The following is a 27,037-nucleotide window of genomic DNA, read 5'->3' as shown; positions in this document are numbered from 1 at the left end:
GGAATCCCAGGATTTTTGTCTTTATTTTAGTCTTTAAGAACTGAAATGCCAGGCAAATGTGTCTTGGTTGGGGAGACCATTGTTAAATGAAGAGTAGTCTTCAAATTACTCCATGGCTTCTTTCCAATTCTCCTCGAAGGATGGGACTCACTTCTCAGCTGTAGAACAAGTCTTTCTTTCTCTTGCTTTGTGGTATCCAAACTTCTGGAAGCAAGGATGAGACACATCTGCCACACCACCATCTCAGAGACTGACAGTTGTGGCGTCACTCAAAACCAGGAAGGGATCGCCTCTTTCTCATAACTCTGCTTTCTCCTCTTCTGCACAGATGCAGGCTGCCCGTTGGCTATTCATAAAAGGTCGGCAGCCCAAGGTCCATACAGTATTGAACACAGTATCAGCCAGAGAATCACAGGCTACTTGAAAAAGATGAAGAGAAATAAAAGGTTAACATACAAGACTACCTCAGGTAGTTTGAGTAATTTTAAGAAGCAATGTAATTCCAAGGATTACATGGTATCTGGAGGAAAGTAAAGGCAGTAATTCAAATACAGAATTAAAAAGAAAAACATACATGTAAGAGAAGCTTTTTCATAAGCTTCCATCCCATCTAATAAAGCAGAATATACTTTGGGGTACCCTTCTTTTATGGGCCTCCAGGTCAAAATCATGTTTAGCAATCAGAATCTCCCATACCACTATGCTCACTCCATGGAAACTCTACCATTTTTGCAGAATACTCGCTCAGGTAACTCTACTATGTTTCCTATAGCTTTCTCTGTTCAAGTGTGGGATGAATAACAATTCACTCATTGAAAAACCATGTGTGTTGGTCAATAATTCTCTTAGGCATCAGGGCTACAAAGACCAAAGTGACCCCTACCCAAGTACTCACAGTTTGGACAAAGAGGTGGGCAGGATGGATAGGTAAACAAATGGTTACACTACACCATGATGGAAGTGAAATCAAGGTTGTATGGGAACCCACAGAGAGACTCTCTATCCCTCTGGGGGTAAGAGTTATTAGGGAAGACATGTCAGAACACCTTCCTTTAGAATTTTGATAGGGATTACATTGAATCTGTAGATTGTTTTGGGTAGTAGGCACATTTTAAGAATATTAATTCTTTTAATCCGTGATCACAGAATATCTTTCCATTTATTTGTGTCATCCTCAATTCTTCCATTAATGTCTTATAGTTTTCAATGCACAGGTCTTTCACCTCCTTGGTTAAATTTATTCCTGGGTATTTTATTCTTTCAATGCAATTGTAAATGAAAATTTTTAAAATTTTTCTCTCTGATAATTCATTATTTGTGTATAGAAACAGAACTGATTTTTGTATATTAATCTTGTATCCTGTGACTTTACTGAATTTATTAGTTCTAACAGTTTTTTTGGTGGAGTTTTTAGGGTTTTACATATATGATATCATGTCATCTGCAAATAGCAATAGTTTTACATCTTCCATTTTTTTATTTAAAAATTTTTTTTATTTTATTATGTTATGTTAATCACCATACATTACATCATTAGTTTTTGATGCAGTGTTCCATGATTCATTGTTTGTGTATAACACCCAGTGCTCCATGCAGTACGTGCCCTCTTTAATACCCATCACCAGGCTAACCCATCCCCCCACTCCCCCCGAACCCTCAGTTTGTTTCTCAGAGTCCATAGTCTCTCATGGTTCATCTCCCCCACCGATTTCCCCCCACTTCCATTTCAATTTCGATGTCTTTTATTTCTTCTTTTTGCCTAATTGCTCTGGCTAGAATACTTCCAGTACTATATTAAATAAAAGTGGTGAAAGTGGGCGTTCTTGTCTTACTCCTGATCATAGAGGGAAAGCTTTCAGCTTTTCTCCATTAAGCATGATGTTAACTGTGGGCTTGTCATGTATGCTCTTTGTTATGTTGAGATATGTTCCCCTCTACCTATTGTGTTGAGAGTTTTTTTTTTAATCACAAATTGATATTGAATTTCATTAAATGCTTTTTCTGCATCTATTGAGATGACTATATGATATTTATCCTTTATTTTGTTAATGTGGTATATCACATTGTCTGGTTTGCTGATGTTGAACCATTCTTACATCCCTTGAATAAATACCACTTGATTATGATGTACGATCCTTTTAATGTATTTTTGAGTTAGGTCTGCTAAAATTCTGTTGCAGATTTTTGCATCTATGTTCATCAGGGATATTGACCTCTAATTTTCTTTTCTTGTGGTGTCCTTGTCTAGTTTGGGTATGAGGGTAATGCTGGCCTCATAGAGTGAGTTTGGAAGTGTTCCCTCCTCTTCTATTTTTTGGAAGAGTTTGAGAAGGTTGGTATTAATTTTTTTAAATGTTGAAGCCATTTAAATGAATGATTAATTCTTCTTTAAATGTTGAAGCCACTTTAAAAGTCCATCTTGTTCATTTGTTGGGAGATTTTTTGATTGCTGACTCGATCACCTTACTAATGATCAGTCTATTCAGATCCTACTTTTTCATTATTCAGTCTTGGTAGGTTGTGTGTTTCTAGGAATTTACCCATTTCTCTTCTGTTGTCCAATTTGTTAGCATATAATTATTCATAGTAGTCTCTTGTGATCCTTTGTATTTCTGTGGTATCAGCTGAAGTGTCTCATCTTCCATTTCTGATTTTATTTGAGTTCTCTCTCTTTTGTTCTTAGTGAGTCTAGCTACAAGTTTGCCTATTTTGTTCATCTTTAAAAAAAACAGCTCCTACTTTCATTTATCTTTTCTATTGTTATTTTAGCCTTCATTTCATTTATTTCTGCTCTGATCTTTGTTATTCCCTTTCTTCTACTAACTTTGGGCTCCATTGCTTTTCTTTTTCTAGTTCCTTGAGGTGTAAAGCTAGAGTTTGTTCAAGATCTTTCTTTTTTTTCTTGATATAGGCATTTATGGCTATGAATTTCCCTCTTAGAACTATTTTTGCTGCATCTCATAAGTTTAGGTATGTTGTATTTTCATTCTTCTCAATATTTTTTAAAAAGATTTATTATTTTAGAGAAAGAGAGCAGGGGGAGGGGAAGAAGGAAAGAATCTCAAGCAGACTCTCCGCTAAGTGCAGAACCCGATGAAGGCCTCAATCTCATGACCCTGAGATCATGACCTAGCCAAAATCAAGAGACAGATGCTGAGGTGCCTGGGTGGCTCAGTCAATTAAGTGTCCAACTCTTGATTTCACCTCAGGTCATGATCTCAGGATCAAGATCAAGCCCCACCTCAGGCTCTGTGAAAGGCAGGGAATCGGCTTGGGATTCTCTCTCTCCCTCTCCCTCTGACCCTCCCCCACACACTCTTTCTCTCTCTCTCTCTAAAGCAAAAATAAATAAATCTTAAAAAAAAAAAAAGAGTCAGACACTTAATTGACTGAGCCACTCAGGTGCCCCTCAATATTTTTTTCTTATTTCTCTTTTGATTTCTTCTTTGGCCCTTTGGTTGTTTGGTACCATTTGTTTATTTGCTCTCTACATTGCTCTCCCCACTTCTAGTCAATATTGTATTGGAAGTTGTAGACAGGACAGTTGGCAAGAGGAATACGTAAAAGTCATCCAAATTGGAAAGGAAGATGATATGTAGATGGCATTATCTTGTGTATAGAAAAACCTAAGGAATCCACTAAAATCTATTAAAATTAATCAGTGAGTTGAGCAAGGTTGCAGGATAATAGATCAATATACAAAATCAGTTGTACATATATATGTATACATATTTATACAACAACATACATACACACATATATATTTCTGTACATCATTAATGAAATAAAATTAAGAAAATTTTATTTATAATAACAACAAAATGAATGAATTAATACTTATGAATATATTAAACAAAAGAAGTGTAAAGACTTGTGTTCTGAAAACTATAAAACATTGTTGAAAGAAATTAAAGAAAATCTAAATAAATGGAGAATTCATGTTCATTGATCAGAAAACATAATTTTGTTAAGATGGTAATATGCCTCAAATTGATCTACAGATTTAACAAAAGCCCTATCAAAATTCCAACTGCCATTTCTTTCAGAAGTTGACAAGCTGAACCTAAAATTCATATGGAAATGCAAAGCATCCAGAATATCCAAAACATCCTTGGAAAAAGAAGGACAAAGTTGAAGGACACTTCCTGATTTCAAAGTTTACCACAAAACCAAAGACAGTGTGGCACTGGCATAGATCAATGGAATAGAATTGAAAGTCTAGAAATAAACACTGCATTTATATTCAATTGATTTTTTTTAAAGATTTATTTATTTATTTATTTGAGAGAGAGAGAATGAGAGATAGAGAGCACGAGAGGGAAGAGGGTCAGAGGGAGAAGCAGACTCCCTGCTGAGCAGGGAGCCCGATGCGGGACTCGATCCCAGGACTCCAGGATCATGACCTGAGCCGAAGGCAGTCGCTTAACCAACTGAGCCACCCAGGCGCCCCAATTGATTTTTGATAAGGGTGCAAAAACAATTAAATGTGAGGAAGAATAGTCTTTCAGCAATATGCAGGAACATCTGTATATACACATATAGAAGAATGAAGTTAGACTTCTTTCTTAACACCATATGTAAAAATTAACTAAAAGTAGATCATAGACCTAAATGTATAAGCCAAAACAAAACTCTTAAAAGAAGAAACTCTTAGAAGAGCAAATCTTTGTGACCCTGGGTTAAGCAAAGCCTTCTTACATATGACACCAAAGTATAAGAAGCAAAAGAAAAAAATAGTAAATTGGACTTAATCAAAATGTAAAACTTACGCATTACAAGTAATTTCATCAAGAAAGTAAAAAAACCCCACAAAATGGGAGAAAATATTAGTGAAATCTATATTCGATAAGGGACGTGTGTCCAGAATATATAAAGAACGCTTACAACTCAATAATAAAAAGACAAGTAACCCAATTTAAAAAGAGGCAAAGGATCCAAATAGACATTTCTCCAAAGCAGACATTTAATGGCCAATAAGCACATAAAAAGATGCTCATCATAAGCAATCAGGGAAATGCAAATCAAAACCACAATGTGATACAATTTCACACTCACTGGGGTCTATAATTAAAAAGACAGAGGGGCTCTTGACTGGCTCATTGGAAGAGCATGTGATTCTTGATCTCGGAGCCATGAGTTCGAGCCCCATGTTGGGTATGGAGATTGCTTAAATAAATAAACTTTAAAAAAAACTGATAATAACAAGGGTTGGTAAGGATGTAGAGAAATTGGAACTTTAATACATTTCTGGTGGGAATGTAAAATAGTACAGCTGTTTTGGAAAACAGTTTGTCATAAAATTACCATTATAACCCAGAATTCCCCTCCTAGATATATATACTCAAGAGAAATGAAAAGATATGTCTCCACAAAAACCCACACATCAATGTTCATACCAGAATTGTTCATAATAGACAAAAGGTGAAAACAACCCAAATGTCCTTCATTTGGTGAATAAAGAAAATACATTATATCCATATAATGGAATATAGGTTAGCAATAAAAAGGAATGAAATACTGATACATGCTACCCCATGGATGAACCTTGCTTAGTTAAAGAAGCCAGTCACAGAAGACCACATATTTTATGACTCCATTTATATGAAATGTCCAGAATAGGCAAATCAATAGAGGTAGAAAGATTTATGGCTGTCAAGGGCCGGGTAGCGGAAAGATGGAGTGGGCTTGCTCGTGGCCATGGGATTTCCTTTTGGAGTGTTAAAATGTCCTAAAATTGATTGTGGGGCTGACTGCATAGTTCTCTGAACATATTTTAAAAGCATTTAAATTGTTCAATTGTATCGTATGTGAATTATATATATATATATATAAAGCTATTTAACAACAACAACGAAAATGATCAGAATGTTCCAAGCAGAGGGAACTATAGCGGCAGAAGGATATGGTCCATCAACCCAAGGAGTTTGGAATGGCAGAAGTCCGGAGAGAAATCAGAAATATGCATGATGATGCTGGAGAGGTAGGGTAGTGGATGAAAAAGGGCTACGTATATCATACTAAGGAGTTTGGATTCAATCCCAAGGAAGAGGAACCAGTTGAAGGACTTATACAGAGGGTGGAAATGACTGGATTCATGTGGTACAAAAATATATCTGGTCCCTCTGGGGAAAAATAGTTTGGATGGGACCAGAGATTTGATTAACTTGCAATAACCAGTCAAGTGGTATATCAAAGAGATATTTAGGAGAAAGAATCGATAGGATGTTGCTTAGAGGAAGTAAATTGACCCGACCCTAGATTAGCAGCAGGTACTTATTCACCTTTTGTAGGTACAGATAGTGTAATACTCCCTTTTACGGGGCCTAATTAATTATTCATATGTTCAAGCCTTCACACATTCCCTTTAGGACTACACCCTAGACATCGATCTATGAAAACAGTCCAAGATTCTTTCTCCTGCTGACATTCTCAAGTGGCATGAGGCCAGCTCCTTATAAACTTAAATGTCAAACTTTGCCATCTAAAGATATATAATGCTAATACCTGGATGTAATGTTCTGGCTTTGGAAACTAAAGGATTAAAGCTTTTCCTAAGGTGAATTGGGGAAAAGAAATTACACAATCAGCGCTAGAAACTGGGTGGCTAAGCAGTTGTTTAAAAATAATTATCCTCAAGTATACAGAGAGCTTCACACAAAAAAGATAGGTTTTTACAAAATTCTTTGCCCAATGAGAACAAAATAAGGAAAAAAGGGCTTACACCAAACCAAGTTGTCCTATACAGAGTAACTCCTGATACGGAAAATTATTTAATAGTGGAATGCATAACCAAAGCCAGTTGGGCAACTCTTTCTCCGGTCTTAAAGGACAGATTTTTAGATCTCTGGGAAGGCTTTGGTGTGGCCTGTCCATCAGGAGTGTGGCCAGCAGCTCCTGGGCAGGACAGCAAGAACTTTAGTAAAGGAATGCCCAGAATCTTACTTCACCCTTCTTATGTTTGTCACAGTGTTCTAGAAAGAAAGTTCAGTGAGCTCTAATGGTCCCTTTGCATAACCCTCTGGATACATTTCTGTATGAAAACAGGAACAGAACTCCCTGCTCACCAGCAGATGCCCTTAAGATACCTACCTTCCACGTTGGAGACAAAGCCCAGACTCCGCTTCAGGTCAGAACAGATAGAGTGGAGACACCATCGGAATTTTGCATCACAACGATACTTATTGGCACCACAAGTATCGTAACAGATGTCCAGCTGGTTGCAGCACTTGGTCATTGCTGGAATGCCCAAGTCCATCTGCGGAAAAGTGAAGGAAGAAAACGCCGCGTTTAGACTAAGGACCTTAGGCAACCTTGCCCTCCTTGTTATGAACTAGCCAGTCCTCAAATTCCTGTTATACATTCAGATCAATTCTGAAACACCAGCCTCTCGGGAGAACACATCTGGTTGACAGTCACGGGATGTTAAGTTTCAATCATGGTTCAGTTATTAGTTTATGAACTCTGAATAGTGAATTTTCCTCTTTTTCTTTTAGAGGTAGTGATTTTCAAATTCGCAGGCCACTATAGTGATGAGAATAGAGATCAGAAGGTTAGTCAAGAAGGCAGAGCTGCAGGACTTCCAAATCCAACTAAAACCTATGCTATGTGAGATTTTGCTTGAGCCAAGGACCTGAAAGCTCAGAAGTATGAAAAATTAAGCCTCAGTTCATCAAGAGGTCACCAGCATTTATCAGGGACCCATCCCACACAGCACTGTTTTAAAGGTTGTGTTATGTGTCAGGGAGCAGGGTGGGCTCTAGAAGGCATGGTTCCCGACCGTGGGCTGACTGCAGTCAACAGCGAGATCTGACACACACACACAGACATGTATTAAGCATCCTATAACAGTTGCAAATGTTGTGGCATAAACTGAGTAATGAGGTTCATAGAATACCACATCTAGAGTTTGATAACTCTACATGGGTTTTTTTGGAGAGGCTTATTAGTGATGAGGGTAGACTTAGGGTGTAGCAGGTAAAGAAAGGAGATATGAGCAAATCATATGTGAGCAAGTCAGTTTGTTTAGTCTTTCAAGGGCTTAGCAGGGATGTATTTGTTTGTTTGTTTATTACTTTTTAATTAGAGAGAAAGGCAAGTCAGTGGATGGCCCTGACTTGCAAAGTAACCGGTAAGAATTGATCAAAACTCTGGAGCAAGGCAAGCACATGATGGAATGAATGATTACAGAGAGTGATCGTTCTGTGGTCTGTGAAATAGTTTGGAACAGGGGTGTTGAGACATAGGTAGAGCATCTTAGAATCTTTTGCGGTTCTTCTGTTCATAGACTTGGACCCAAGGGGAGACTGTGGAAATCTGGTTTCACAATATAGGTGGGGATTGATTGATTAATCAGCTACTATAGATTCTTTCCATTTGGGTCTCCTTAAGTGGTCCCTTATTTGAACTTTTACTCCAAGGACACCTAAAGCAGAATATGGACATTGATAGTTTAAAATGCCTTTCTGAGAAAAAGAAAAGAAAACACATTGTTACATTAAGAGATAATGTAACTCATTAGACAAGGTTACAGCCTGGGCCCTGCATTTCTGGGCAGATTCCTATCATCTGATTCCTTCCATTTTGCTTGTACCTCATCCCTACAAATAAACATACATCACAGCAGAGGTAACTGAAAATTCGATGAGTATAGTTGCTATCATTCAAGTCAACTAAATTCTTGAACTAGGTCTAAACAATACTTGTACCAACAGACAAAATGGCATTATTCCCGAAATAGAGTGCCTGCTGTTGTTGAAAACTGACCCCTCCCAAAATATGTAACGTGAAGACAGAGTTTGGGGGTAAAGAAGGGACATGGTTTATTCCTTTGGCAGGCAAAGGGGGCTGCAGCTGGCTAACGCCTCCGAGATCACACGCCTGTCCTGGGGTAAGAGGCTGAGAGGTTTTATAGAAAAATACAGGATTGGGGCAGTTTCAAGAGGAATCTGGTTCGTGCTACCAGCTGTGCCCCGTATGTCTTCAAGCGCTGGTGCCGGCCATCCACGTCTTGGTACTAAGTATCAACATTCATACTGAGTCCCTAGAACAAAGGGCTCTACAGAAAAACAGTGATGGGGAGGGGGAGGTTTCAAGAATGAGGAAGAGAAAAATGTGTTCACAAGTCAAGCCTTGCTGAAGCATTAATGTGTCCATCTTCATTTCCATCCATTTGTACATTTCCATAGAGGTTTCAATACCACTTCCATAGTTACTAAATTGGTATCAAGTATATTTGCCAAAAAAGGGGATTTCTCTAATATAAATATATATTTGAAAAGATTGCCTTTCCTCTGTGTCCATGCACGTACTGATGATTGTGGACAAGGCTGGGCCTACGGCGGTGCAGGTTGTGCGGTGTGCGAAAGCATCCTATCAAAGGGGGCACCTCCCCACAAGACATCATAGATTTGTATATTTATTAAGAAAAATGTCTAGCCAGGGCGCCTGGGTGGTGTAGTTGGTTAAGCGTCTGACTCTTGGTTTTGGCGCAGGTTATGATCCCAGGGTCGTGGGATCCAGCCCCTTGCTGGGCTCTGCATTCAGCACGAGTCTGCTTTACATTCTCTTTCCCTCTCCCTATGCTCCTCCCCTCACTCTCTTGCTCTCTCTCTCTCTCTCAAATAAATAAATAAATCTGTTAAAAAAAAAAAAGAAAAGAAAAATATCTAGCAAATGGCAAATTTCCTCTCCTAGCAATCGTATATTAGGATAAATTTCTGACAAATAGAAGAGGCAAGGGGATATTTTCCCAATTTGCACAAAAATGCCACATTGGTGGGCAGCATTTTGTTTTTAAAGATTTTATTTATTTATTTGAGAGAGAGAGAGAGAGAGCACAAGCAGGAGGAGCAGCAGAGGGAGAGGGAGAAGCAGACTCCCCGCTGAGCAGGGAGTCTGATGTGGGGCTTGATCCCAGGACCCTGGGATCATGACCTGAGCCGAAGGCAGATGCTTAACTGACTGAGCTACCCACGCACCCCAGTGGGCAGCATTTCTGATAGAAGAAAAAACATTTTGCTGCTTAGAAGACTATTACAAAGTAAAATCTTTCGAATCAGCGGAAAAGTGAAGTTGAGCCTGACTAAGGCAGAATTCAAAATTATAGCTTAGGTGTGAAATCCCTCTACCTATATTTTACATAACACCTCTTTTCTGAAGTAAAAAAGATAAAAGGGCCTCCAAGAGGTCTTAAAATCAATCAGTTTATTACTTGTTTTCAGGGAAGGCCAGTAGTTTGAGAAACGGCCAGCAGTAGGAAGAGAAATGTTGAGCCAGCGGTTAGATTGGGGGGTGCGGGTGGGGGCTGGATGCTTGTGTGTGGGTGGGTATGTGTAGAATACTATGATCTTAGTACTCTAAACATAGTTGGTTTGATGCTACCAGCTTGATCTCAACCACTTGCCAAAGTCTTTGCTGGTCAGTGCCAAAGGCTCCAGCACATCCTGGGAAAAGTCTCACTAAATTTAAATTAGTCAAACTTGTCAGATTTCATATGAAGTGATGTTTGATCCCTTACGATTTGGCTGATACTTGCAGTGGTGATTTTAAAGTTCACTACATAAGGTCTTATCTGAGGAGAGCTGCCTCTGATAAAAGGAAATCAGATACTTTCTTTGAAAATTATCTCCCTTACTCTGTATCCAATTTTTTTAAAGACCTCATTTATTTATTTGTCAGAGAGAGAGAGCACAAGCAGGGGGAGCAGCAGGCAGAGGGAGAGGGAGAAGCAGGCTGTCTGCTGAGAGGGACTCGATCCCAGGACCTTCAGATCACAACCTGAGCCAAAGGCAGATGTCTAACCGACTGAGCCCCCCAGGCATCCCTCCAATTTAAAGCAATTCTACTGCTCAGCCATATTCCATAAATGATCACTCCCATCAGGGATAACTCTTGGACTTGCCTTAGTTAAAACCAATCAACTAAGAAAATAATGATGGTGGTACGTACACTTTCTGGTACCTTGAGGCCCAGGAAATAGGAGCTGCAGCCGTTGGGCTCCTGAGGCTTGTAGCCAGGTCTGGGCATGGGTGCCTTTCCTAGCAGGAGAAAGAGAGGAAAGAAGCAGAAAGAAATATTTAGAAATTAAGCATTTGGGAACATTCATCAAACAAAAATTATCTAAAAGCATATTCAATTTTTCCTTTAAAAGTCATCATTCGTCACCAGGTAGTCACATCCCGGTTCGGTGGTAATTGATGGTGATGATGATGATAATGTCATAAAAGGGTAACAATCTTCAGACTAGTTTGGCGTTTTTCTCCTACTCTCAGAGAATTTTATGAGCATTCATTTACTAACAATTCTAATGTTTTGCTTTTATTTTTTTCTTTTCTCATTTTTATTTTTTATTCTTTTCTTTTATTTAAAATCAATTAATTAACATACAGTGTATTCTTAGTCTCAGAGGTAGAGTTCAGTGATTCATCAGTTGCCTATAACACTCAGTGCTCAGTACATCACGTGCCCTCCTTAATGCCCATCACCCCTGTTACCCTCCACCTCCAACAACCTCAGTTTGTTTCCTATAGTTAAGAGTCTCTTATGGTTTGTCTTCCTCTCTTATTTCATCTTGTTTGATTTTCCCCTCCCTTTCCCTATGATCATCTGTTTTGTTTCTTAAATTCCACATATGAGTGAGATCATATGATATTTGTCTTTCTCGGACTGACTTATTTTACTTAACATTATACCCTCTAGTTCCATTCACTTCATTGCAAATGGTAAGATTTCAATTTTTTGATGGTGGAGTAATATTCCATTGTGTATATATAATACCACAACTTCTTTATCCATTCATCTGTTGATGGACATCGGGGGTCTTTCCATAGTTTAGCTATTGTGGACGTTGCTGCTATAAACATTGGGGTGCATGTGCCCCTGGAATCACTATGTTTGTATCCTTTGGATAAATACCTAGCAGTGCAATTGCTGGGTCATAGCGTAGCTCTATTTTTAACTTTTTGAGGAACCTCCATACTGTTTTCCAGAGTGGCTGCACCAGCTTGCATTCCCACCAAGAGTGGGAGTTGAGTGTGATCGAGTTCCAGTTTTAAAGCATTGTGATCTAAAATATGCAGGGAATAATCCCAATCTTTTGGTACGAGTTGAGACCTGATTTGTGACCCAGTGTGTGACCTATTCTGGAGAATGTTCCATGTGCACTCAGGAAGAATGTATATTCTGTTGCTTTAGGATGGAATGCTCTGACTATATCTGTGAAGTCCATCTGGTCCAGTGTGTCATTCAAAGCCCTTGTTTCCTGTTGATCTTCTGCTTAGATGATCTGTCCATTGCTGTGAGTGGGGTGTTAAAGTCCCCTACTATTATTGTATTATTATCAATGTGTTCCTTTAATTTTGTTATTAATTGGTTTATATAATTGGCTGCTCCCAAGTTAGGGGCATAAATATTTACAATTTTACAATCCTGGACTTCAAGCTCTATTACAAAGCTGTAATCATCAAGACAATAATGGTACTGGCACAAAAACAGACACATAGATCAATGGAACCGAATAGAGAACCCAGAAATAGACCCTCAACTCTATGGTCAACTAATCCTCGACAGCAGGAAAGACTATCCAATGGTAAAAGGACTGTCTCTTCAACAAATGGTGTTGGGAAAATTGGACAGCCACATGCAGAAGAATGAAACTGGACCATTTTCTTATACCATATAAAAATAAACTCAAAATGGATGAAAGACCTAAATGTGAGACAGGAATCCATCAAAATCCTAGAGGAGAACACAGGCAGCAACCTCTGTGACCTCAGCCACAGCAACTTCATGCTAGACACGTCTTCAAAGGCAAGGGAAACAAAAGCAAAAATGAACTATTGGGACTTCATCAAGATAAAAAGCTTTTGCACAGCAAAGGAAACAGTCGATAAAAGTAAAAGACAACTGACAGAATGGGAGAAGATATTTGCAAATGTCTTATCAGATAAAGGCTAGTATCCAAAATCTATAAAGAACTTATCAAACTCGGGCGCCTGGGTGGCTCAGTTGGTTAAGCGACTGCCTTCGGCTCAGGTCATGATCCTGGAGTCCTGGGATCGAGTCCCGCGTCGGGCTCCCTGCTGAGCGGGGAGTCTGCTTCTCCCTCTGAGCCTCTTCCCTCTCATGCTCTCTATCTCATTCTCTCTCTCTCAAATAAATAAATAAAATCTTAAAAAAAAAAAAGAACTTATCAAACTCAACACCCAAAGAACAAATAAGTTCTGCCCAGTCAAGAAATGGGCAGAAGACATGAACAGATATTTCTGCAAAGAAGATGTACAAATGGCCAACAGATACATGAAAAAATGCTCACATCACTTGTCATCAGGGAAATACAAATCAAAACAGCAATGAGATACCACCTCACACCAGTCAGAATGGCTATAATTAACAAGTCAGGAAATGACAGATGTTGGTGAGGATGAAGAGAGGAACACAAATATATGGAGGTTAAATAGCAAACTACTAAAGAATGAACAGGTCAACCAGGAAATTAAAGAAGAATTTTAAAAAATTCATGGAAACAAATGAAAATGAAAACACCACAGCTCAGAACCTTTGGGATGCAGCAAAGGTGGTCCCAAGAGGGAAGTATATAACAATACAGGCCTTTCTCTAATGTTTCTTAAGTGCATGACTTTGGAGGTCAGGTCCTTGCAAAATGGAACTAAAACTCAAGGTGTCCTGGGGCACCTGGGTGGCTCAGTCGGTTAAGCCTCTGATTCATGATTTCAGCCTCAGGTCATGATCTCAGGGTCATGAGATCAAGCCCCATGTTGGGCTCCAAGCTCAGTGGGGAGCCTGCTTGAGGTTCTCTTCCTTTCCCTCTGCCCCTCCCCCAGCTCACGCACATGTTTTCTCTCTCTCTCTCTAAAATAAAATAAACTCAAGGTGTCTTACTCCTTCATCCACTGTAAGACGAAGCAGAGCATTACCTGATCACACACTTAACAAATCAGAACTTTAACAGTACCTCAAAATTTTTTCAGAATAACTTGAAGGAAATTTTGCAAGATTCCATAAATGTAAGCAAAGCATTATTGATCAAAGAGCAAAGAAAACATCACCATGCAGTATTTGAAACTTTGTATCATAGAACTAAGCAGAAACGATCTGGTTTCTGCTACATGGCTACATGGCTTTTGAGATATTTTATAATCTTGCAATTCTGTAGAGAGAAGTTTCATCAATGTTATCAATGGTAGTAGTCATCACAGGTAAAGAGAAGCTTGCAGGACAGTCGTAACAGTGAGTATTTTCCTGTTATCCAGCTAAGGAATATGGGACTAAGGGGTGTGTGACTTGCCTAAGTCGTGCACTGAGTGGGGGGAAGTAGCATATAAATCCAGATTTCTTGTTTTATGTCTCCAAAGCCCATGTTCTTCCACCATACCCTTTTTAAGAGATGCAAGACAGAGAGCATAAGACTGAGGAAATAAGCTAAGAATTAATCCTCAGAATGAGGCACATAGCATTTCTTTTTTCTTTCTTTTCTTTCACCTTCTCCTACAAGGTATTACATTTTTAGTTATTTGATATTATGAAATATTTCAAAACTGAAGAAAAGCCAGAGAAAACAACACCCATATACCCACTACACAAACATAATAAATGTTAACATAGCCAAACTTGCTATCCATATTTTTTGGTTTAATTAAATGTCACAAGTACAGTTGAAGCTCCCTTTGCACTTCCCTGTTTTAATTTTTAGATACTAAGTCTATGCTTTAAAGCCCTCCCTCCTTATTATCCTTAAAAATAGTTTTGACTATTCTTGGACCTATTGTCTTACAGTTGAATTTTAGAGTCAACTTAGTAAATTCTACAAGAGATAGTACAGGATTTTTATTGAAAATACATTGACTTTATAGATTAATCTGGAGACAGCTGATTTTTCTTAGAGTATTCTATCTTCCCAAACATGGGTACAATACAGTTTTCTATTTACTTGGGTCTTCCTTTATGTCTTCAATAGAGTATTATAATTTTCACCATATATTTATTCTATCCCCTACATACTGTATTATTCAGGTGCTTAAACAAAATAGAATATATCATAATCCAGAATTAAGGATCATAAGGCTCATATGGCAAATCTGCACTTTTCTGGAACCCAGGCTGCTTCAAGCCTTCTGCTCTACCAGCCCTAGAATGCAACCCTGGCTCTCATGGTTCAAGATGGAGCTTCAGGCAATACATCCACACTGCAAGCAGCAGGATAAAAGGAGGTAGTGGGTCATAGCCCCACTCTTTAATAAACACACTCTGGAATGGTACACGCATCACTTCCTCTTATTTCCCTTTGGCCAGGCCTTAATCAAACAGCAATACCTAGTTGTAAAAGTGGGCTAGGAATTGAAGTCTTTTTTCAATAGAGGCATCCATGAGCCCAGCTTAAAGTTGGGGAGGAGGGGTTTATTACTATAGAAAAGGGGCAGTATAATAGGGGACACTAAGCAGTCTCTGCCACTCTCTGTTTGGTTTTTGTTTCTGTAGTATGACGAGTATATGAGATCATGGTTCAAGATGGTCTCCAGCAATCCCCGTCTCTTGGTGTTTGTGCCCTTGTGTGTTATCCCAGGGTTGGTCTATGTGACCTAGGGAATATGGCAGAAGTGGAAGTATGTTTCTTCCAAGATGAGGTTATCTATCAGCCCTAGACAACCACTAACCAACTTTCTGTCTATAAATTTGCCTGTTCTGGACATTTCACATTAATGAAATCATACAATATGTGGCCTTTTCTGTCTGCTTCTTTCACTGAGCATCATGTTTTCAAGGTTCATCCATGTTGTAGCATGGATCAATATTTCATTTTTTTTATTGTCAGTAAGTGTGATGAACATTTAGGTTTTTCCCACTTTTTGACTATTATGAAAAATGCTACTACAAACATTATTTTGTGTGGACAATATGTTTGCATTTCCCCAGAGGAATAAAACTTCTGGGTCATATGCTAACTCTGTTTAACATTTTGAGGAGCTACCAGACTATTTTCCAAAGTGGTGGTACAATTTTACATTCTCCACAGCAATGTATAAAGGTTCTAATTTCTCCACATCCTCTCCCCCACTTGTTATAATCTGTCTTTTTGATTACAGCCATTCTAATGAATGTAAAGTGGTATCTCATGGTCATTTTGATTTGCATTTCCCTAATAACTAATTATGTTGATTGTCTTTTTCTGTGCTTATTGGCCACTCATATGTCTTCTTTACAAATACTTTCTCCCATTCTGTGGCTTGTCTTTTTTTCTTTCTTTCCCTTTTTCTTTCCTTCTTTCTTTCTTTCTTTCTTTCTTTCTTTCTTTCTTTCTTTCTTTCTTTCTTTCTTTCTTTCTTTCTTTCTTTAGGATTTATTTATTTGTTTGTTTGTTTGTTTGCCAGAAAGAGGGCAGGGTAGAGAGAGAGCACAAGCAGGGGGAATGACAGGCAGAGGGAGAGGGAGAAGCAGGCTCCCCACTGAGCAAGGAGCCCAATGTAGGACTCAATCCCAGGACCCTGGGATCGTGACCAGAGCTGAAGGCAGACGCTTAACCGACTGAGCCACCCAGGAGTCCCTTCTTTCGCTTTCTTGATGGTATTCTTTGAATAGCCAAAGTTTTTAATTTTGATGAAGTCTACTTTCTTTTTTTTTTTTTAGGTGAAATTCACATTTCCGTCTTAAAGTGCACAGTTTAGGGGCATGCAGTACATTCATAATGTTGTGCAACCACTGCCTCTGTCTACTTTCAAAACATTTTCATCACCCTCCAAAGGAGATTTCATCACCCTCAAATGCCCATTAAACATATTCTCTCCTCCTTCCAACCCCTGGCAACCACTAATCGGCTTTGTCTCTAGGGATTTACCTCTTCTGGATATTTGAATAAGTGGAACCATATAATATGTATCATTTTGTGACTGCCTTCTTTCACTTAACATAATATTATCAGGGCTTATCTGTGTTGTAGCATCTATCAGTACTTTGTTCTTTTTATGGCTGAATACTATTCCATTCTCTGGATATACCACAATTTGTTTATTCATCCATCCGTTGATGGACATTTTGTTTGTTTTCATCTCTTGGCTATTGTGAAGAGTGCAGCTGTGAACACTGGTGTGCAAATATTTGTTTGAATATCTGTTTTCAATTCTTTTGGGTACATACACCTAAGGAGTGGAATTGCTGGGTCATTTAGTAATGCAATGCTAAACTTTTTGGGAAATTATCCAACTATGTTCTTCAGCAGCTGCACCATCTTAAATTCTCACAAGGAATGCACAAGGGTTCCAATTTCTTCACATCCTCAGTTTCACTACACTGTATCCAGGTGTCGATTGTATATTCTTCTCCTGGTTGGAACGATCTGAAGGCCTGGTTTCCTTCACTTCTGGAACACATAGCCACTGTCTGAATGTTTTCTTTTCCTCATTCTCCTTAATTTCTCCTCCTGGGCCTCATATTACTGAATGATGAATCTTCTTAACTATGTCCTTTATATATCTTAACCTCTCTTTTACATTTTCCATCTTTTTTCTCTCTCTGCACTGAATTTTGACCAGTCCATCAAATCTATTTTCCATTTCACCAATTCTCTCTAGGTTCACTAATCCGCTATTTAACCCATCCACTGAGTTTTTTCTTTCAATGACTATAATTTTCACTTCTTGGAATCCTGTTTGATTCTTCTTTTAAATCTGTATATTCGTTTTCACTGAGTTCTATTTTTTTATGTTTTCTAGTCCTTCTTTTATTTACTTAATAATTTCAAATATTCTTGTTATATTATTTTATGGTCTCCAGTCTTTGGGATGCTAAGTCATTTTTTAATGTCTGCTGAGTCTCCCTCAGGTTCGATTATTTTTTCAGGTGGTGTGTAATAGTTTAGTAAGACTTCAACTTCAGAAGGGCTTGTTTTTCTAAAGGAATTCCTGGGCCCTGGGTCATGTAGTAAAGAGTGGTTCCTCAATTACCTTTGCTGTGGTTCCAGGAGTCTTAAGATTCTACAAACACTAGTATTTATGTGAATTTTTCAGCTTGGAACTCATCCCAGGCCAACTGTATAAGTTCAAATTCCTCACCTGTGAACAGAATATGTTTGGAGTAGTGATTTTTTTGGTGGGTGTTCTTTATTCCACTTTCAAGCCTTTATTCCATCCAGGGATGGATATCATCCCTGCTACTTTCTTGGAATATCGGATAGATCTTTTCTAATCCATTTAAACAGACTGGGCAGGGATGCCTGGGTGGCTCAGTCGGTCAAGCGTCTGCCTTCAGCTCAGGCCATGATCCCGGGGTCCTGGGATCGAGTCCTACATTGGGCTCCTTGCTTGTCAAGGAGTCTTCTTCTCCCTCTGCCTCTTCTGCTCCCCCTGCTTGTGCTTGCTCTCTCTCTCTGACAAATAAATAAAATCTTTAAAAAATAAAATAAAATAAAATAAATAGACTGGGCAGCTCCTCAGGCTCTAAGCTTTATACAGACTGTTCATTTCCAAATTCCCAATTCTTACAAGTGAAAGTTATTCTTCCTCTCTTTGTATGAATATTTTTTAATAGTTTTTTAAAAAGATTATTTATTTATTTATTTGAAAGAGAGAGAGAAAGAGCATGAGCAGGGGGAGGGGCAGAGAGAGAGAGGGACAAGCAGGCCCCCCACTGAGCAGGGAGCCCTATGTGGGGCTCAATCCCAGGACCCTGGGATCATGACCTGAGCCAAAGGCAGATGCTTAACTGACTGAGCCACACAGGTGCCCCTCTTTGTCTGAATATTAAAATTGATTCCTCAGCCCCTAGAGTCTACATATGTACCTGACTAAAAACTCCAAGGTTTTTAGCATCAGCCCCTACTCACCACTTTGACATTGCTCTTCCCCTTCAACTGGAACTTACAGGTTTCCCTTTATTCCATTTTAGCTCGAGGCTGTATTATTTTTAATGTTTTCTTTTCACCCAACATTTCTTATTTGTAATGGAGAGGAACTGTGCTTATTGATGGAGTCTGCCAGCCCACCAGTAATCCTTACATGACTTTCCAAAGTTCTTGAGAAAGGTAACCTACCATTGATATGGTACTAACCTACTCTGTGTGTGCACGTTTGTGTGTGTGTGTGTGTGTGAGAGAGAGAGAGAGAGAGAGAGAGAGAGAGAGAGAGAAAGAATTACCAGGAGTTGGGGAATGGGTAAAATGTACTAAATAATGTTAGCAATCAAATTACACATATGAAAATAATCACACTATGCCATAGATTAAATGTGAATTGTCTCTTGTAGGTAAGATGACTATGGTGATTTTATTTTTTCTTTGGATTGTTCTTTTTTTTTAACATTTTATTTATTTGAGACAGAGGGAGAGAGAGAGAAAGAGTGCACAAGCAGGTGGAGGGGCAGAGGGAGAGGGAGAAACAGACTCACCACCAAGCAGGGAGCCCACGTGGGGCTCGATCCCAGAACTCTGGGATCATGACCCGAGCCGAAGGCAGACGCCCAACCAACTGAGCCACCCAGGTGCCCCTGGATTGTTCTTTTACAAATGTCCTACACATACCAACTTAAAAGAAATTAGGGGGGAAATTTTTCAGGAAGAAACAAATGTGTAAATTTTGGGATAAAACTTATCTCTTTAATAATTTTGTTGATAAAGAGCTTTTGCAGCAGACACAGTGCAGTTTTCTGGGGTTACCCTCTGCCTTTTTTGTACTTGGTGACTCACAGAAGATAAAATTCTGATATCCCAGTTTGAAAGCTAATGGAATGCCAACTCCAGACACTTCCTACCTGTCCTGCTATGATGGTTTTTCTTTCTCTTTCTTTCTTTCTTTTTTTCATATTTAATAGTTCATGATAGCTGCAGGAATTCCATTTAGGAATGAAGCTTGAAAGAAAGTTCTGAGTAAAAGGGTGATGGTTTGAGTCTGGGCAGAAATAATTTACTATATCCTCAACTGATAGTTTGAGTTGTTTTGAGTTGCATTGAGTCTTTACAGTTTGATGTTTTTAGTCTAGGCACTCATAATGTACTATGTCCACAGATTAATTTTATTTTCTGGTTTTGGCTATTTACAGGAGTGGGAGGATGACCGCTTGGTCCTCTAGTTCACGGGTTGGCAAACGATGGCCAAGACCAGCCCATTGCTGGTTTTGTATAGCCTGCCAGCTAAAAATTGTTTTTATATTTTTAAATGGTTGGGGGGTAGTCAAAACAAGGATAATATTTTGTGTCATGTGAAAATTACATGAAGTTCAAATTGTAGTGTCCATAAAATGTTCAACTGGAACACAGCAGGGGTCATTCATTACATTTTAGCTATGACTGCTTTCACAAAAAATACTAGCAGAAGGTTGTTATAATTGTGATGTAAGGATGGCTTTCTAAGCAAGACACAACATTCAGAAGCCATAAAGAAAAAGACTGACAGACTTGATCTCATGAAAATGAAAACCTTCTGAACAAAGTGAAACACCATAAAACACGTCAGACACTTAAAAGACAAACAAGGGAGATTTCGGAGGAGGGTCAGCCATGAAAGCCGAGTTCTGCCACAGGGCATGCACACTACCTCCCGGACCCAACCTTTTTTTCCCTCTCACGTTTGTCACTGAAAAGCACAGTAAAAACTTCTGCGCTTTATTACTCAGGTCAAGGGTTATGTCTTCCCGGGAGGGTGTGCCTCTTCTCCCCACCCAGCTGGCTCCTGCAGACACTGTGCTCCACTAGAAATCTAGAATCAAAGTACTTGACTTGAAATGTATATCCTTCCAGGCTCACCTGGGTGGCTCAGTCGGTTAAGCGTCTGACTCTTGATTTCGGCTCAGGTCATGATCTCAGGGTGGTAGGATGAGCCCCAAATTGGGCTCCTCACTCAGCAGGGAGTCTGCTTGAGTTTCTCTCTCCCTCCCTCTACACCCCTCCCCGGCTCATGCACGCTCTCAAGTGGGCATGCTCTCTCTCAAATAAATAAATAAATCTTGAAAAAAAAATAAATGTATATCCTTCCAGAAACACTCAAATATAGCATGAGGAACACATCAAGGGAAAAAAGCAGAACTACGACAATTTTACTGAAGCAGTAAACTCTATTTCAGTTGCTAAAACTGATTAAGTTACTGCAGGAGGGAGGATGAGCAGTTTGTCCTGGTTTGCCTGGGACTGCCCCCGTGTTAGCACCAGAAGTCCCTACCCCAGAAATCCCCACTCCCACCCTGCCTCTTCCCTCGGTCCCCAGCAGACTGGGACATTGGGTCACCCTAGCACGAGAACAATCTTTGCCTCTAAACCAGTGGCTATTTCCTTTTCTCAGGCTATGGATCCCCTTAAGAATCTGATGAAGGTCACGAATCCTTTCCCTGGAAAAATATACAACACAGGTTCATAAAATTTTGCTCTAGACTTTACACAGATAAAAAGCCCTCTTGAAAAAAGAAGACTGATACTTAGAGATACTTTTTCTAGAACTAAACCCAAGAAGAAATTCATCATGAGGTCCTTTTATCAAAGTGTGAATGTGGACAGTATCTTCAATCATGATTTACAAGACACAGAAACTCTGCTCCAAATACCCTCATCCAGAGACCTTCATAAAGGCACAGAACACTTAAATCATCATTCGATGATTTCTTCCAGAAGCTGAGAGGGTGTTGTCCAGCTGCTGGGATTTCTGTGTTTTTTAAGTTTATGTTGAAAGAGAACGGGAAGAATCTGAATGCATAATTAACCTGTTCATCAGGCCATCTTTCTCATAAGGTTTATAAAATTTATTTGCTATCTGCCATGCTCCATACATAGCACTAATTCTTTCTATATATTCTCTTTAATTCTTATAACAACCTTGTAGGTTGTAAAGTAGGTGTTATTAACATTATTTATAAACATGAGTCAACAAAGGTTGAGTTAGGTAACTTGCCCAAGGTCACCCGCGATGGAATTCACACACCCCTACCCCCAGTTCAAACCCATGATTTTTCCATTACTAGTTATTTCTCAAAGTCTGGTTCAAGAACCACCTGTACAGTTCCAGAGTCCTACCACAGACCTACTGGATCAGAATCTCTGGGGGTGGGGGAGGGAATCTTGTTCACATTAGTGCAGACCTCTAATAGCAGTTGGGTTACATCTGTTATTGATACCTGCTGAATCTCATTATATTGATAGCCCAATCCTTGGCAATTACAGATTTTGTGTGTTGACAAGAAAACAAGCTGCTATAGATCTAAAAAGTGGGGAAACCGATGTTGACACAATGTTGTTGTTCACCTGTCTGAACAACCCTCGGGCTGAAGTTCTCCAAGAATGACCTCTTAAAATAGCGCTCCATACTTGACTGCACTTGGTAATCACCTGGGAAACATTAAAAATACTGATGTCTCCAACCCGCAGAGATTCTGATTAAATTGGTTTGGGCAGCAGGGGTTTTGAAAGCCCCCCAGGTGCTTGTTAAGTGCAGGGCCAAGATAGAGAACTATGGTTTTAAGTAGTGGTTAAGTACCTATCAAATAGAAATTTTTTCTTGTAGACTACTTGTTGCTAAATTATTTCCTCTGACAAAAGATTGCACCCTTCAAAGCAGATTTTTTTTTTTCTCAGAAGTGTGGTCTCAGGACCATCAGCGTCAGAATCACCCGGGAACTCTTAGAAATGCAAATTCTCTGGCCACACCCCTGACCTACCGCCCTAGCCAATCAGAAACAGGGGAGAGGCCGGGGAGGGTGGGGGGAAGGGGTTGGTGGCGGGGCAGCAGTCTTTTTAAACAAGCCCACCAGACGATTCAAAGCACAGGGGAGTTTGAGAACCACTGCTTTAAAGAGAGAAGCATTATGCACAAGAAGTGTATCACAAAGCAAACTGAGAAAGGACAGAGACCCGGTTAATTATTAGGTATTATCTGTTCCAAAGATTGCTTGATTGACGGTCAACCTGAGAAGATATTTTGTACTGTTTGGCCACAGCCTCCAGGTCCTCAGCTCCACTGAGTTCCAAAGGTAATAAGGCTTAACCCCGTATTTCCTACGTGTTTTTCAGGCCCCTCCTTACGGGCTCTGTTTTCAGAGTGAGTGGAGTTATTTGCCTTCCCGCAATGTCTTTGTTGACTATCCCCCATCCCCCATCAGTGACTGCTGACCCTGTCCACGTAGAGGCTTACAACCAAATTTTGCTGAAATCTTTTAATGCTGTTTTGTTCGAGAAGGAAGGAGAAGGTTTGATTCTTGTTTTCCTAAAAAAAATTCCTGTGGTCCTGTATTTGCTAAACCACAGGCCTAAGTCTCTTATTGCCTCTAGGAAGGAAAACGGCACCTGTATTTATTCAATATGTGAAGTGCATTACCTCCTTCCTGCACCACTGATGCAAACTGGGTGAGCACAGTCCAGTGACAAGGCACCTCTGCATTTGCCCAACCCACCTTGGACAAAGACGGGGCGAGGGGCCCAGGGGGTCCTAGCAAAGACGGCTTTTTACCCTATGGGATCTTCGCAGAGAAGATGCAGCTCCTTTGTTCACCATAACTGTATGTGGTTAAAACGTGTGTCCTGCGAGACTTTTGGTTGTGCTGCAAGGATGACCCATTGTCTTTGAGTCACTTGTGGTTCGTAAGGAAGTGCTGTCCCTGGCTCAAAGATGGAAGGGAGTGAGCGAGACTGATTGGGTGAGTCCAGCAATTAAGCAGCTTTTTTGAGTTTCTCTCTCGAAGCTGAGCTTTATCTGCTGAGTGTTTGGAGAAAATATTTCTCAAATGGTTTCCTGCTAGGCTAGACTGACTCACCATTTTCATCCAATCTCATGATGAAATATTTGATAAATGAAGCCATAAAACGAATGCTATGTGGAACTGTGTATCTTTCGAAAACCTGCTCAGCCGCATTTAAAGTCACCCCTGCCTCCCGGCTGCGAGGTCCAGGGCCCCGCTTTCTGCTGCCCTTACACGTCCCCTGGTGCAGAGAAGGGAGACCTGACGCCAGGGACTCCTCTTGGCAGTACATGTGCACCCTGGCTCCCAGGGACCCTCTTTACAACTCCGGCAGGGTAGGGCTCCTACCCGTTCTCAATTGTACATCGGACATCAGTCCCTCAGGCCTGATGCGAGGCCTGCTCAGGGCCCGACCCACGGTGGGCAGAGACGGCTGGCTGCAAGCCCTCCCTATCCCCTGCAGGCCTGCCATTGCTGAGCAAGGCAGCGGCAGCAGGGACTGCCCTCCTGGGAGGGTCAGACACACTGACGCCTGTCAGAGACTGACAGAGCTGGAAGGAAGGTGTGAACTGCATGAGGGAGAAAGTCACAGCGCGGCTGAGGAGGCTGTTTCACCCGCTGGCAGAATTGTCTCCGAATGCTCATCTCCAGTGTTCATCCATAGGAACTCCTCCCAAAGACCCCTCATCTTCACCGCCCCCCCACTCTTGCTTCCTGTTCCTCAGAACTGGCCTCACAGCAAACTCATTAAAGAGGCCCCGGGGAACAAGGCTCCCTGGAGTAAGTTTGTTAGAAAAAATACAGGCCGCTCAGTGAAATTTGTATTTCAGGTAAACAAGCAATAATTTGTCAGCGTGAGTGTGTCCCAAATATTTCAAATATATTAACAAATTATTGGTTGTTTATTTGAAAATCAAATTTCACTGGGAGTCCTATGTTTTTATCTGCTGCATCTGGCAAGCTGAACCAGGAGGTGGCTGACAGGGAGAAGGGCCCGCCAGACTGGGGCCGCGCTCCGGCTGCCCGCAGGCCCACCCGGGGAAGCCTCGTGTACACTTACCGTATCGACATCGATACTGACAGACTCCATTTTTCCCTCCCAGCAGCTCCAGAAAGGAATCGAAGTAGCTGTTGACAGATTCAAAGCTGCCCCTGATGTGCCGAAGGCCCCAGTCTGAATAGGACTCCTCAGCCTCGGGGCTGGTGTCACTCTGAGCCAGGCCACCTCCCAGGCTGAGCCACAAGATCAAGAAGCCGGTGGCCAGCTTCATCCTGAAGCCAGGTAGGTACTGAGGTCCTTCCTCAAACCCCAGCCAGTGTCCCAGGAAGTCCAGGCCCACAGCCTGCTGGCCAGATGTCAAGCAGGACTGGAAAGGGGATTATCTGGAACTCTCAATCAGTGTGTTCCCCCAGAGATGGACTTTAAACATAGCCATGGAGGTTGGGATGAGATCAGGGCAATTAGAAAGGGCAAAGGTTAGGCAGTGGGAGGGCCTGTCTGAGGGATGGCCAGTGAGAGAGAGCACTTTAAAGTGGATTCCCCTGGCCTGGAGGAGGGAGATGTGGGCCCACTTGCAGGAGGCATGAGCAGCGGAGCAATTGGAACTCTGCCCCCATCCAGCTTGTTAACCTATTGATCAGTTATAAGTTTGGTCCCTCAGAGCTAGCCTCTTGACACAAGAGCTTGTCCCCGGGTCTCGGCGCCACCCCGAAGTCAGTCACCTGTGCATGGTCTCCAGGGAGATTAGGCAGGATGTCTTGAGGGTTCAGGAAGCCCCCAGTGACAGTGGTTTAACCGTGTCACCTGTACCAACGGTCAGGATATTGTCAGAGTGCGCATGAAGTGGGCTTTCAGATTTGGGACCCCAGCTTCTGCCTTGCTGTCTTCTTGGCTCTCAGACTCCGTCCTCCAATCCGGCAGAGCTCCTAAGTGCAGCTACCCTAGCGCTGGGACATTTTTGCGTCTTTGCTTCCAGCAGTGTTGTTCCCACTCTGGGTCTGATGCCTACAGATTTCCCAGGGATGCTGCTGGGGGAACTCCGCTCTCCTCGTGTTGTTTTTACTCGGAGCTGCTTAGAAGTTAGGGGAGTTATAAGAAACAGTGTTTGAGGGCGCCTGAGTGGCTCAGTCGTTAAGCGTCTGCCTTCAGCTCAGGTTCTGATCCCAGGGTCCTGGGATCGAGCCCCGCATCGGGCTCCCTGCTCTGAAGGAAGCCTGCTTCTCCCTCTCCCACTCTCCCTGCTTGTGTTCCCTCTCTTTCTGTGTCTCTCTCTGTTAAAAAATAAATAGAAAAATCTTAAAAAAAAAAAAAAAAGTATTTGAAATTTTAGGCTTTACAACCTTTGATGGGAGTCCAGTGTTTTGGCATCACTTTCATATTTTGCTTTTAGTCACATGAAAAATAAATTCCATCCATGAGATCACTCATCTAGATAAATGATAACTTTATGAACAGAATGTGTCATTGAGGTTCTCTCTCAAAAGTCTGGAAAACTCCATAGGAAATAATGAGTTACATTTCTTTATTTTAGATAAGAAATCTGTTTATCTAGACACTCAGACTCCATGAAGGGCAATGGTTAAAAAATACTTTGTATGAACAAGGACGCCACCAATATTTTAAAGCACCTATATTTTCCAAACCACGGTGTGTGGGTTTCACATCAAATCTATGAAGCAGAGTAGACCTCATTCCCATTTGAGAGATGACACTGCTGAGCTACAAAGGCAAAGGGACTCCGTCGGAAATGGACAGGCTGTCACTGGTAAAGGGGGGGTCAGGGAGGGCCAAGTACATGATTTGTGGGGCCCGGTCAAAATGGAAATGAGAAGCTCTTTTTCAAAAAGCAGGGAAAAAGTGCTGCTAAAGGAACTAAAATATAGGGCTTTTCCTTTAAAAATGTCTTAATCCTCGTAAAATATCCTTAGTAATAGTGGTAACTGAGTAACAATATAAACTTGCAAATCGCAAAAATATTTTTGGGTGTCATAATTTTATGTAATACAGTATGTGCTCCTGTAAATATGTGATGTCTTCACTGATCATAAGATTTTTCTGACTTTTCCGCAAATGTATTTAATAGTTTTTCAAGACCTACACTCCTAATAACGTCATTTTCAAGTCCTACAATCGAAAGCAATGTCAGTTGCTCTTGGCAAATGCAAGATTGCAAATAATATCTGATAATTTTTAATTTCGAGAAGGAACTTTATGCTGATGCAACTCTTCCTGGAACTACTAGTATTTTTCCCTATTTTTGATACCATAAATTTTTTATTTTTGTGATAAAATATGCATAATATTTGCCGTTTTAACCATTTAAAATTTATGTGGCATTAAGTCCACTAAGTACATTCACAGTGTTGTTCAACCGTC

General features: G+C 40.5%; 1 protein-coding gene and 1 long non-coding RNA gene across 4 annotated transcripts in view; one reads left to right on the top strand and one right to left on the bottom strand.

Moving 5' to 3' along the window:
* Window positions 1-4: 4 nt before the first annotated feature.
* On the bottom strand, window positions 5-25,065 carry PLA2G12B (phospholipase A2 group XIIB). 2 transcript variants are annotated; one of them, XM_025850634.2, is made up of 4 exons: window positions 24,722-25,065; window positions 10,948-11,036; window positions 7,090-7,255; window positions 5-419 (listed from the first exon to the last, which is right to left on the bottom strand). In XM_025850634.2, the coding sequence occupies exons 1-4, from the start codon at window positions 24,930-24,932 to the stop codon at window positions 298-300; spliced, it is 588 nt and encodes a 195-aa protein (XP_025706419.1). In that variant the 5' UTR covers window positions 24,933-25,065; the 3' UTR covers window positions 5-297. The 2 variants fall into 2 exon arrangements, with proteins under 2 accessions (XP_025706419.1, XP_025706420.1); XM_025850635.2 differs by having other exon boundaries at window positions 5-416.
* The window catches only part of LOC141370306 (uncharacterized), a 46,474-nt gene continuing 43,677 nt past the window's right edge, over window positions 24,241-27,037 (top strand). Inside the window, exons 1-2 of one of the 2 annotated variants that reach the window (XR_012374216.1) lie at window positions 24,241-24,441; window positions 24,768-24,943. This is a non-coding gene — a long non-coding RNA (uncharacterized lncRNA). Of the gene's footprint in view, window positions 24,442-24,764; window positions 24,944-27,037 lie in introns of both variants that reach the window. The other variant, XR_012374215.1, reaches the window with a different exon arrangement.

Source organism: Callorhinus ursinus, unplaced genomic scaffold, assembly GCF_003265705.2.
Source record: "Callorhinus ursinus isolate GAN/ISIS: 27379988/994484 unplaced genomic scaffold, GSC_fseal_2.0 scaffold31, whole genome shotgun sequence".
In the NCBI taxonomy this organism is placed as follows: Eukaryota; Metazoa; Chordata; class Mammalia; order Carnivora; family Otariidae; genus Callorhinus; species Callorhinus ursinus.
Note: the sequence above shows the minus strand (reverse complement) of the source record. Positions and strands in the feature narration are given on the sequence as shown.

Coding starts and splice junctions, on each gene's coding strand:
- PLA2G12B (XM_025850634.2), bottom strand. CDS start 24,932: ATGAAGCTGGCCACCGGCTTCTTGATCTTGTGGCTCAGCCTGGGAGGT. Junction 7,256..10,947: donor GCCTCAAGGTACCAGAAAGT/GTACGTACCACC, acceptor ACTTTTCCGCAG/ATGGACTTGGGCATTCCAGC. Junction 420..7,089: donor CTTTGTCTCCAACGTGGAAG/GTAGGTATCTTA, acceptor ATCTTTTTCAAG/TAGCCTGTGATTCTCTGGCT.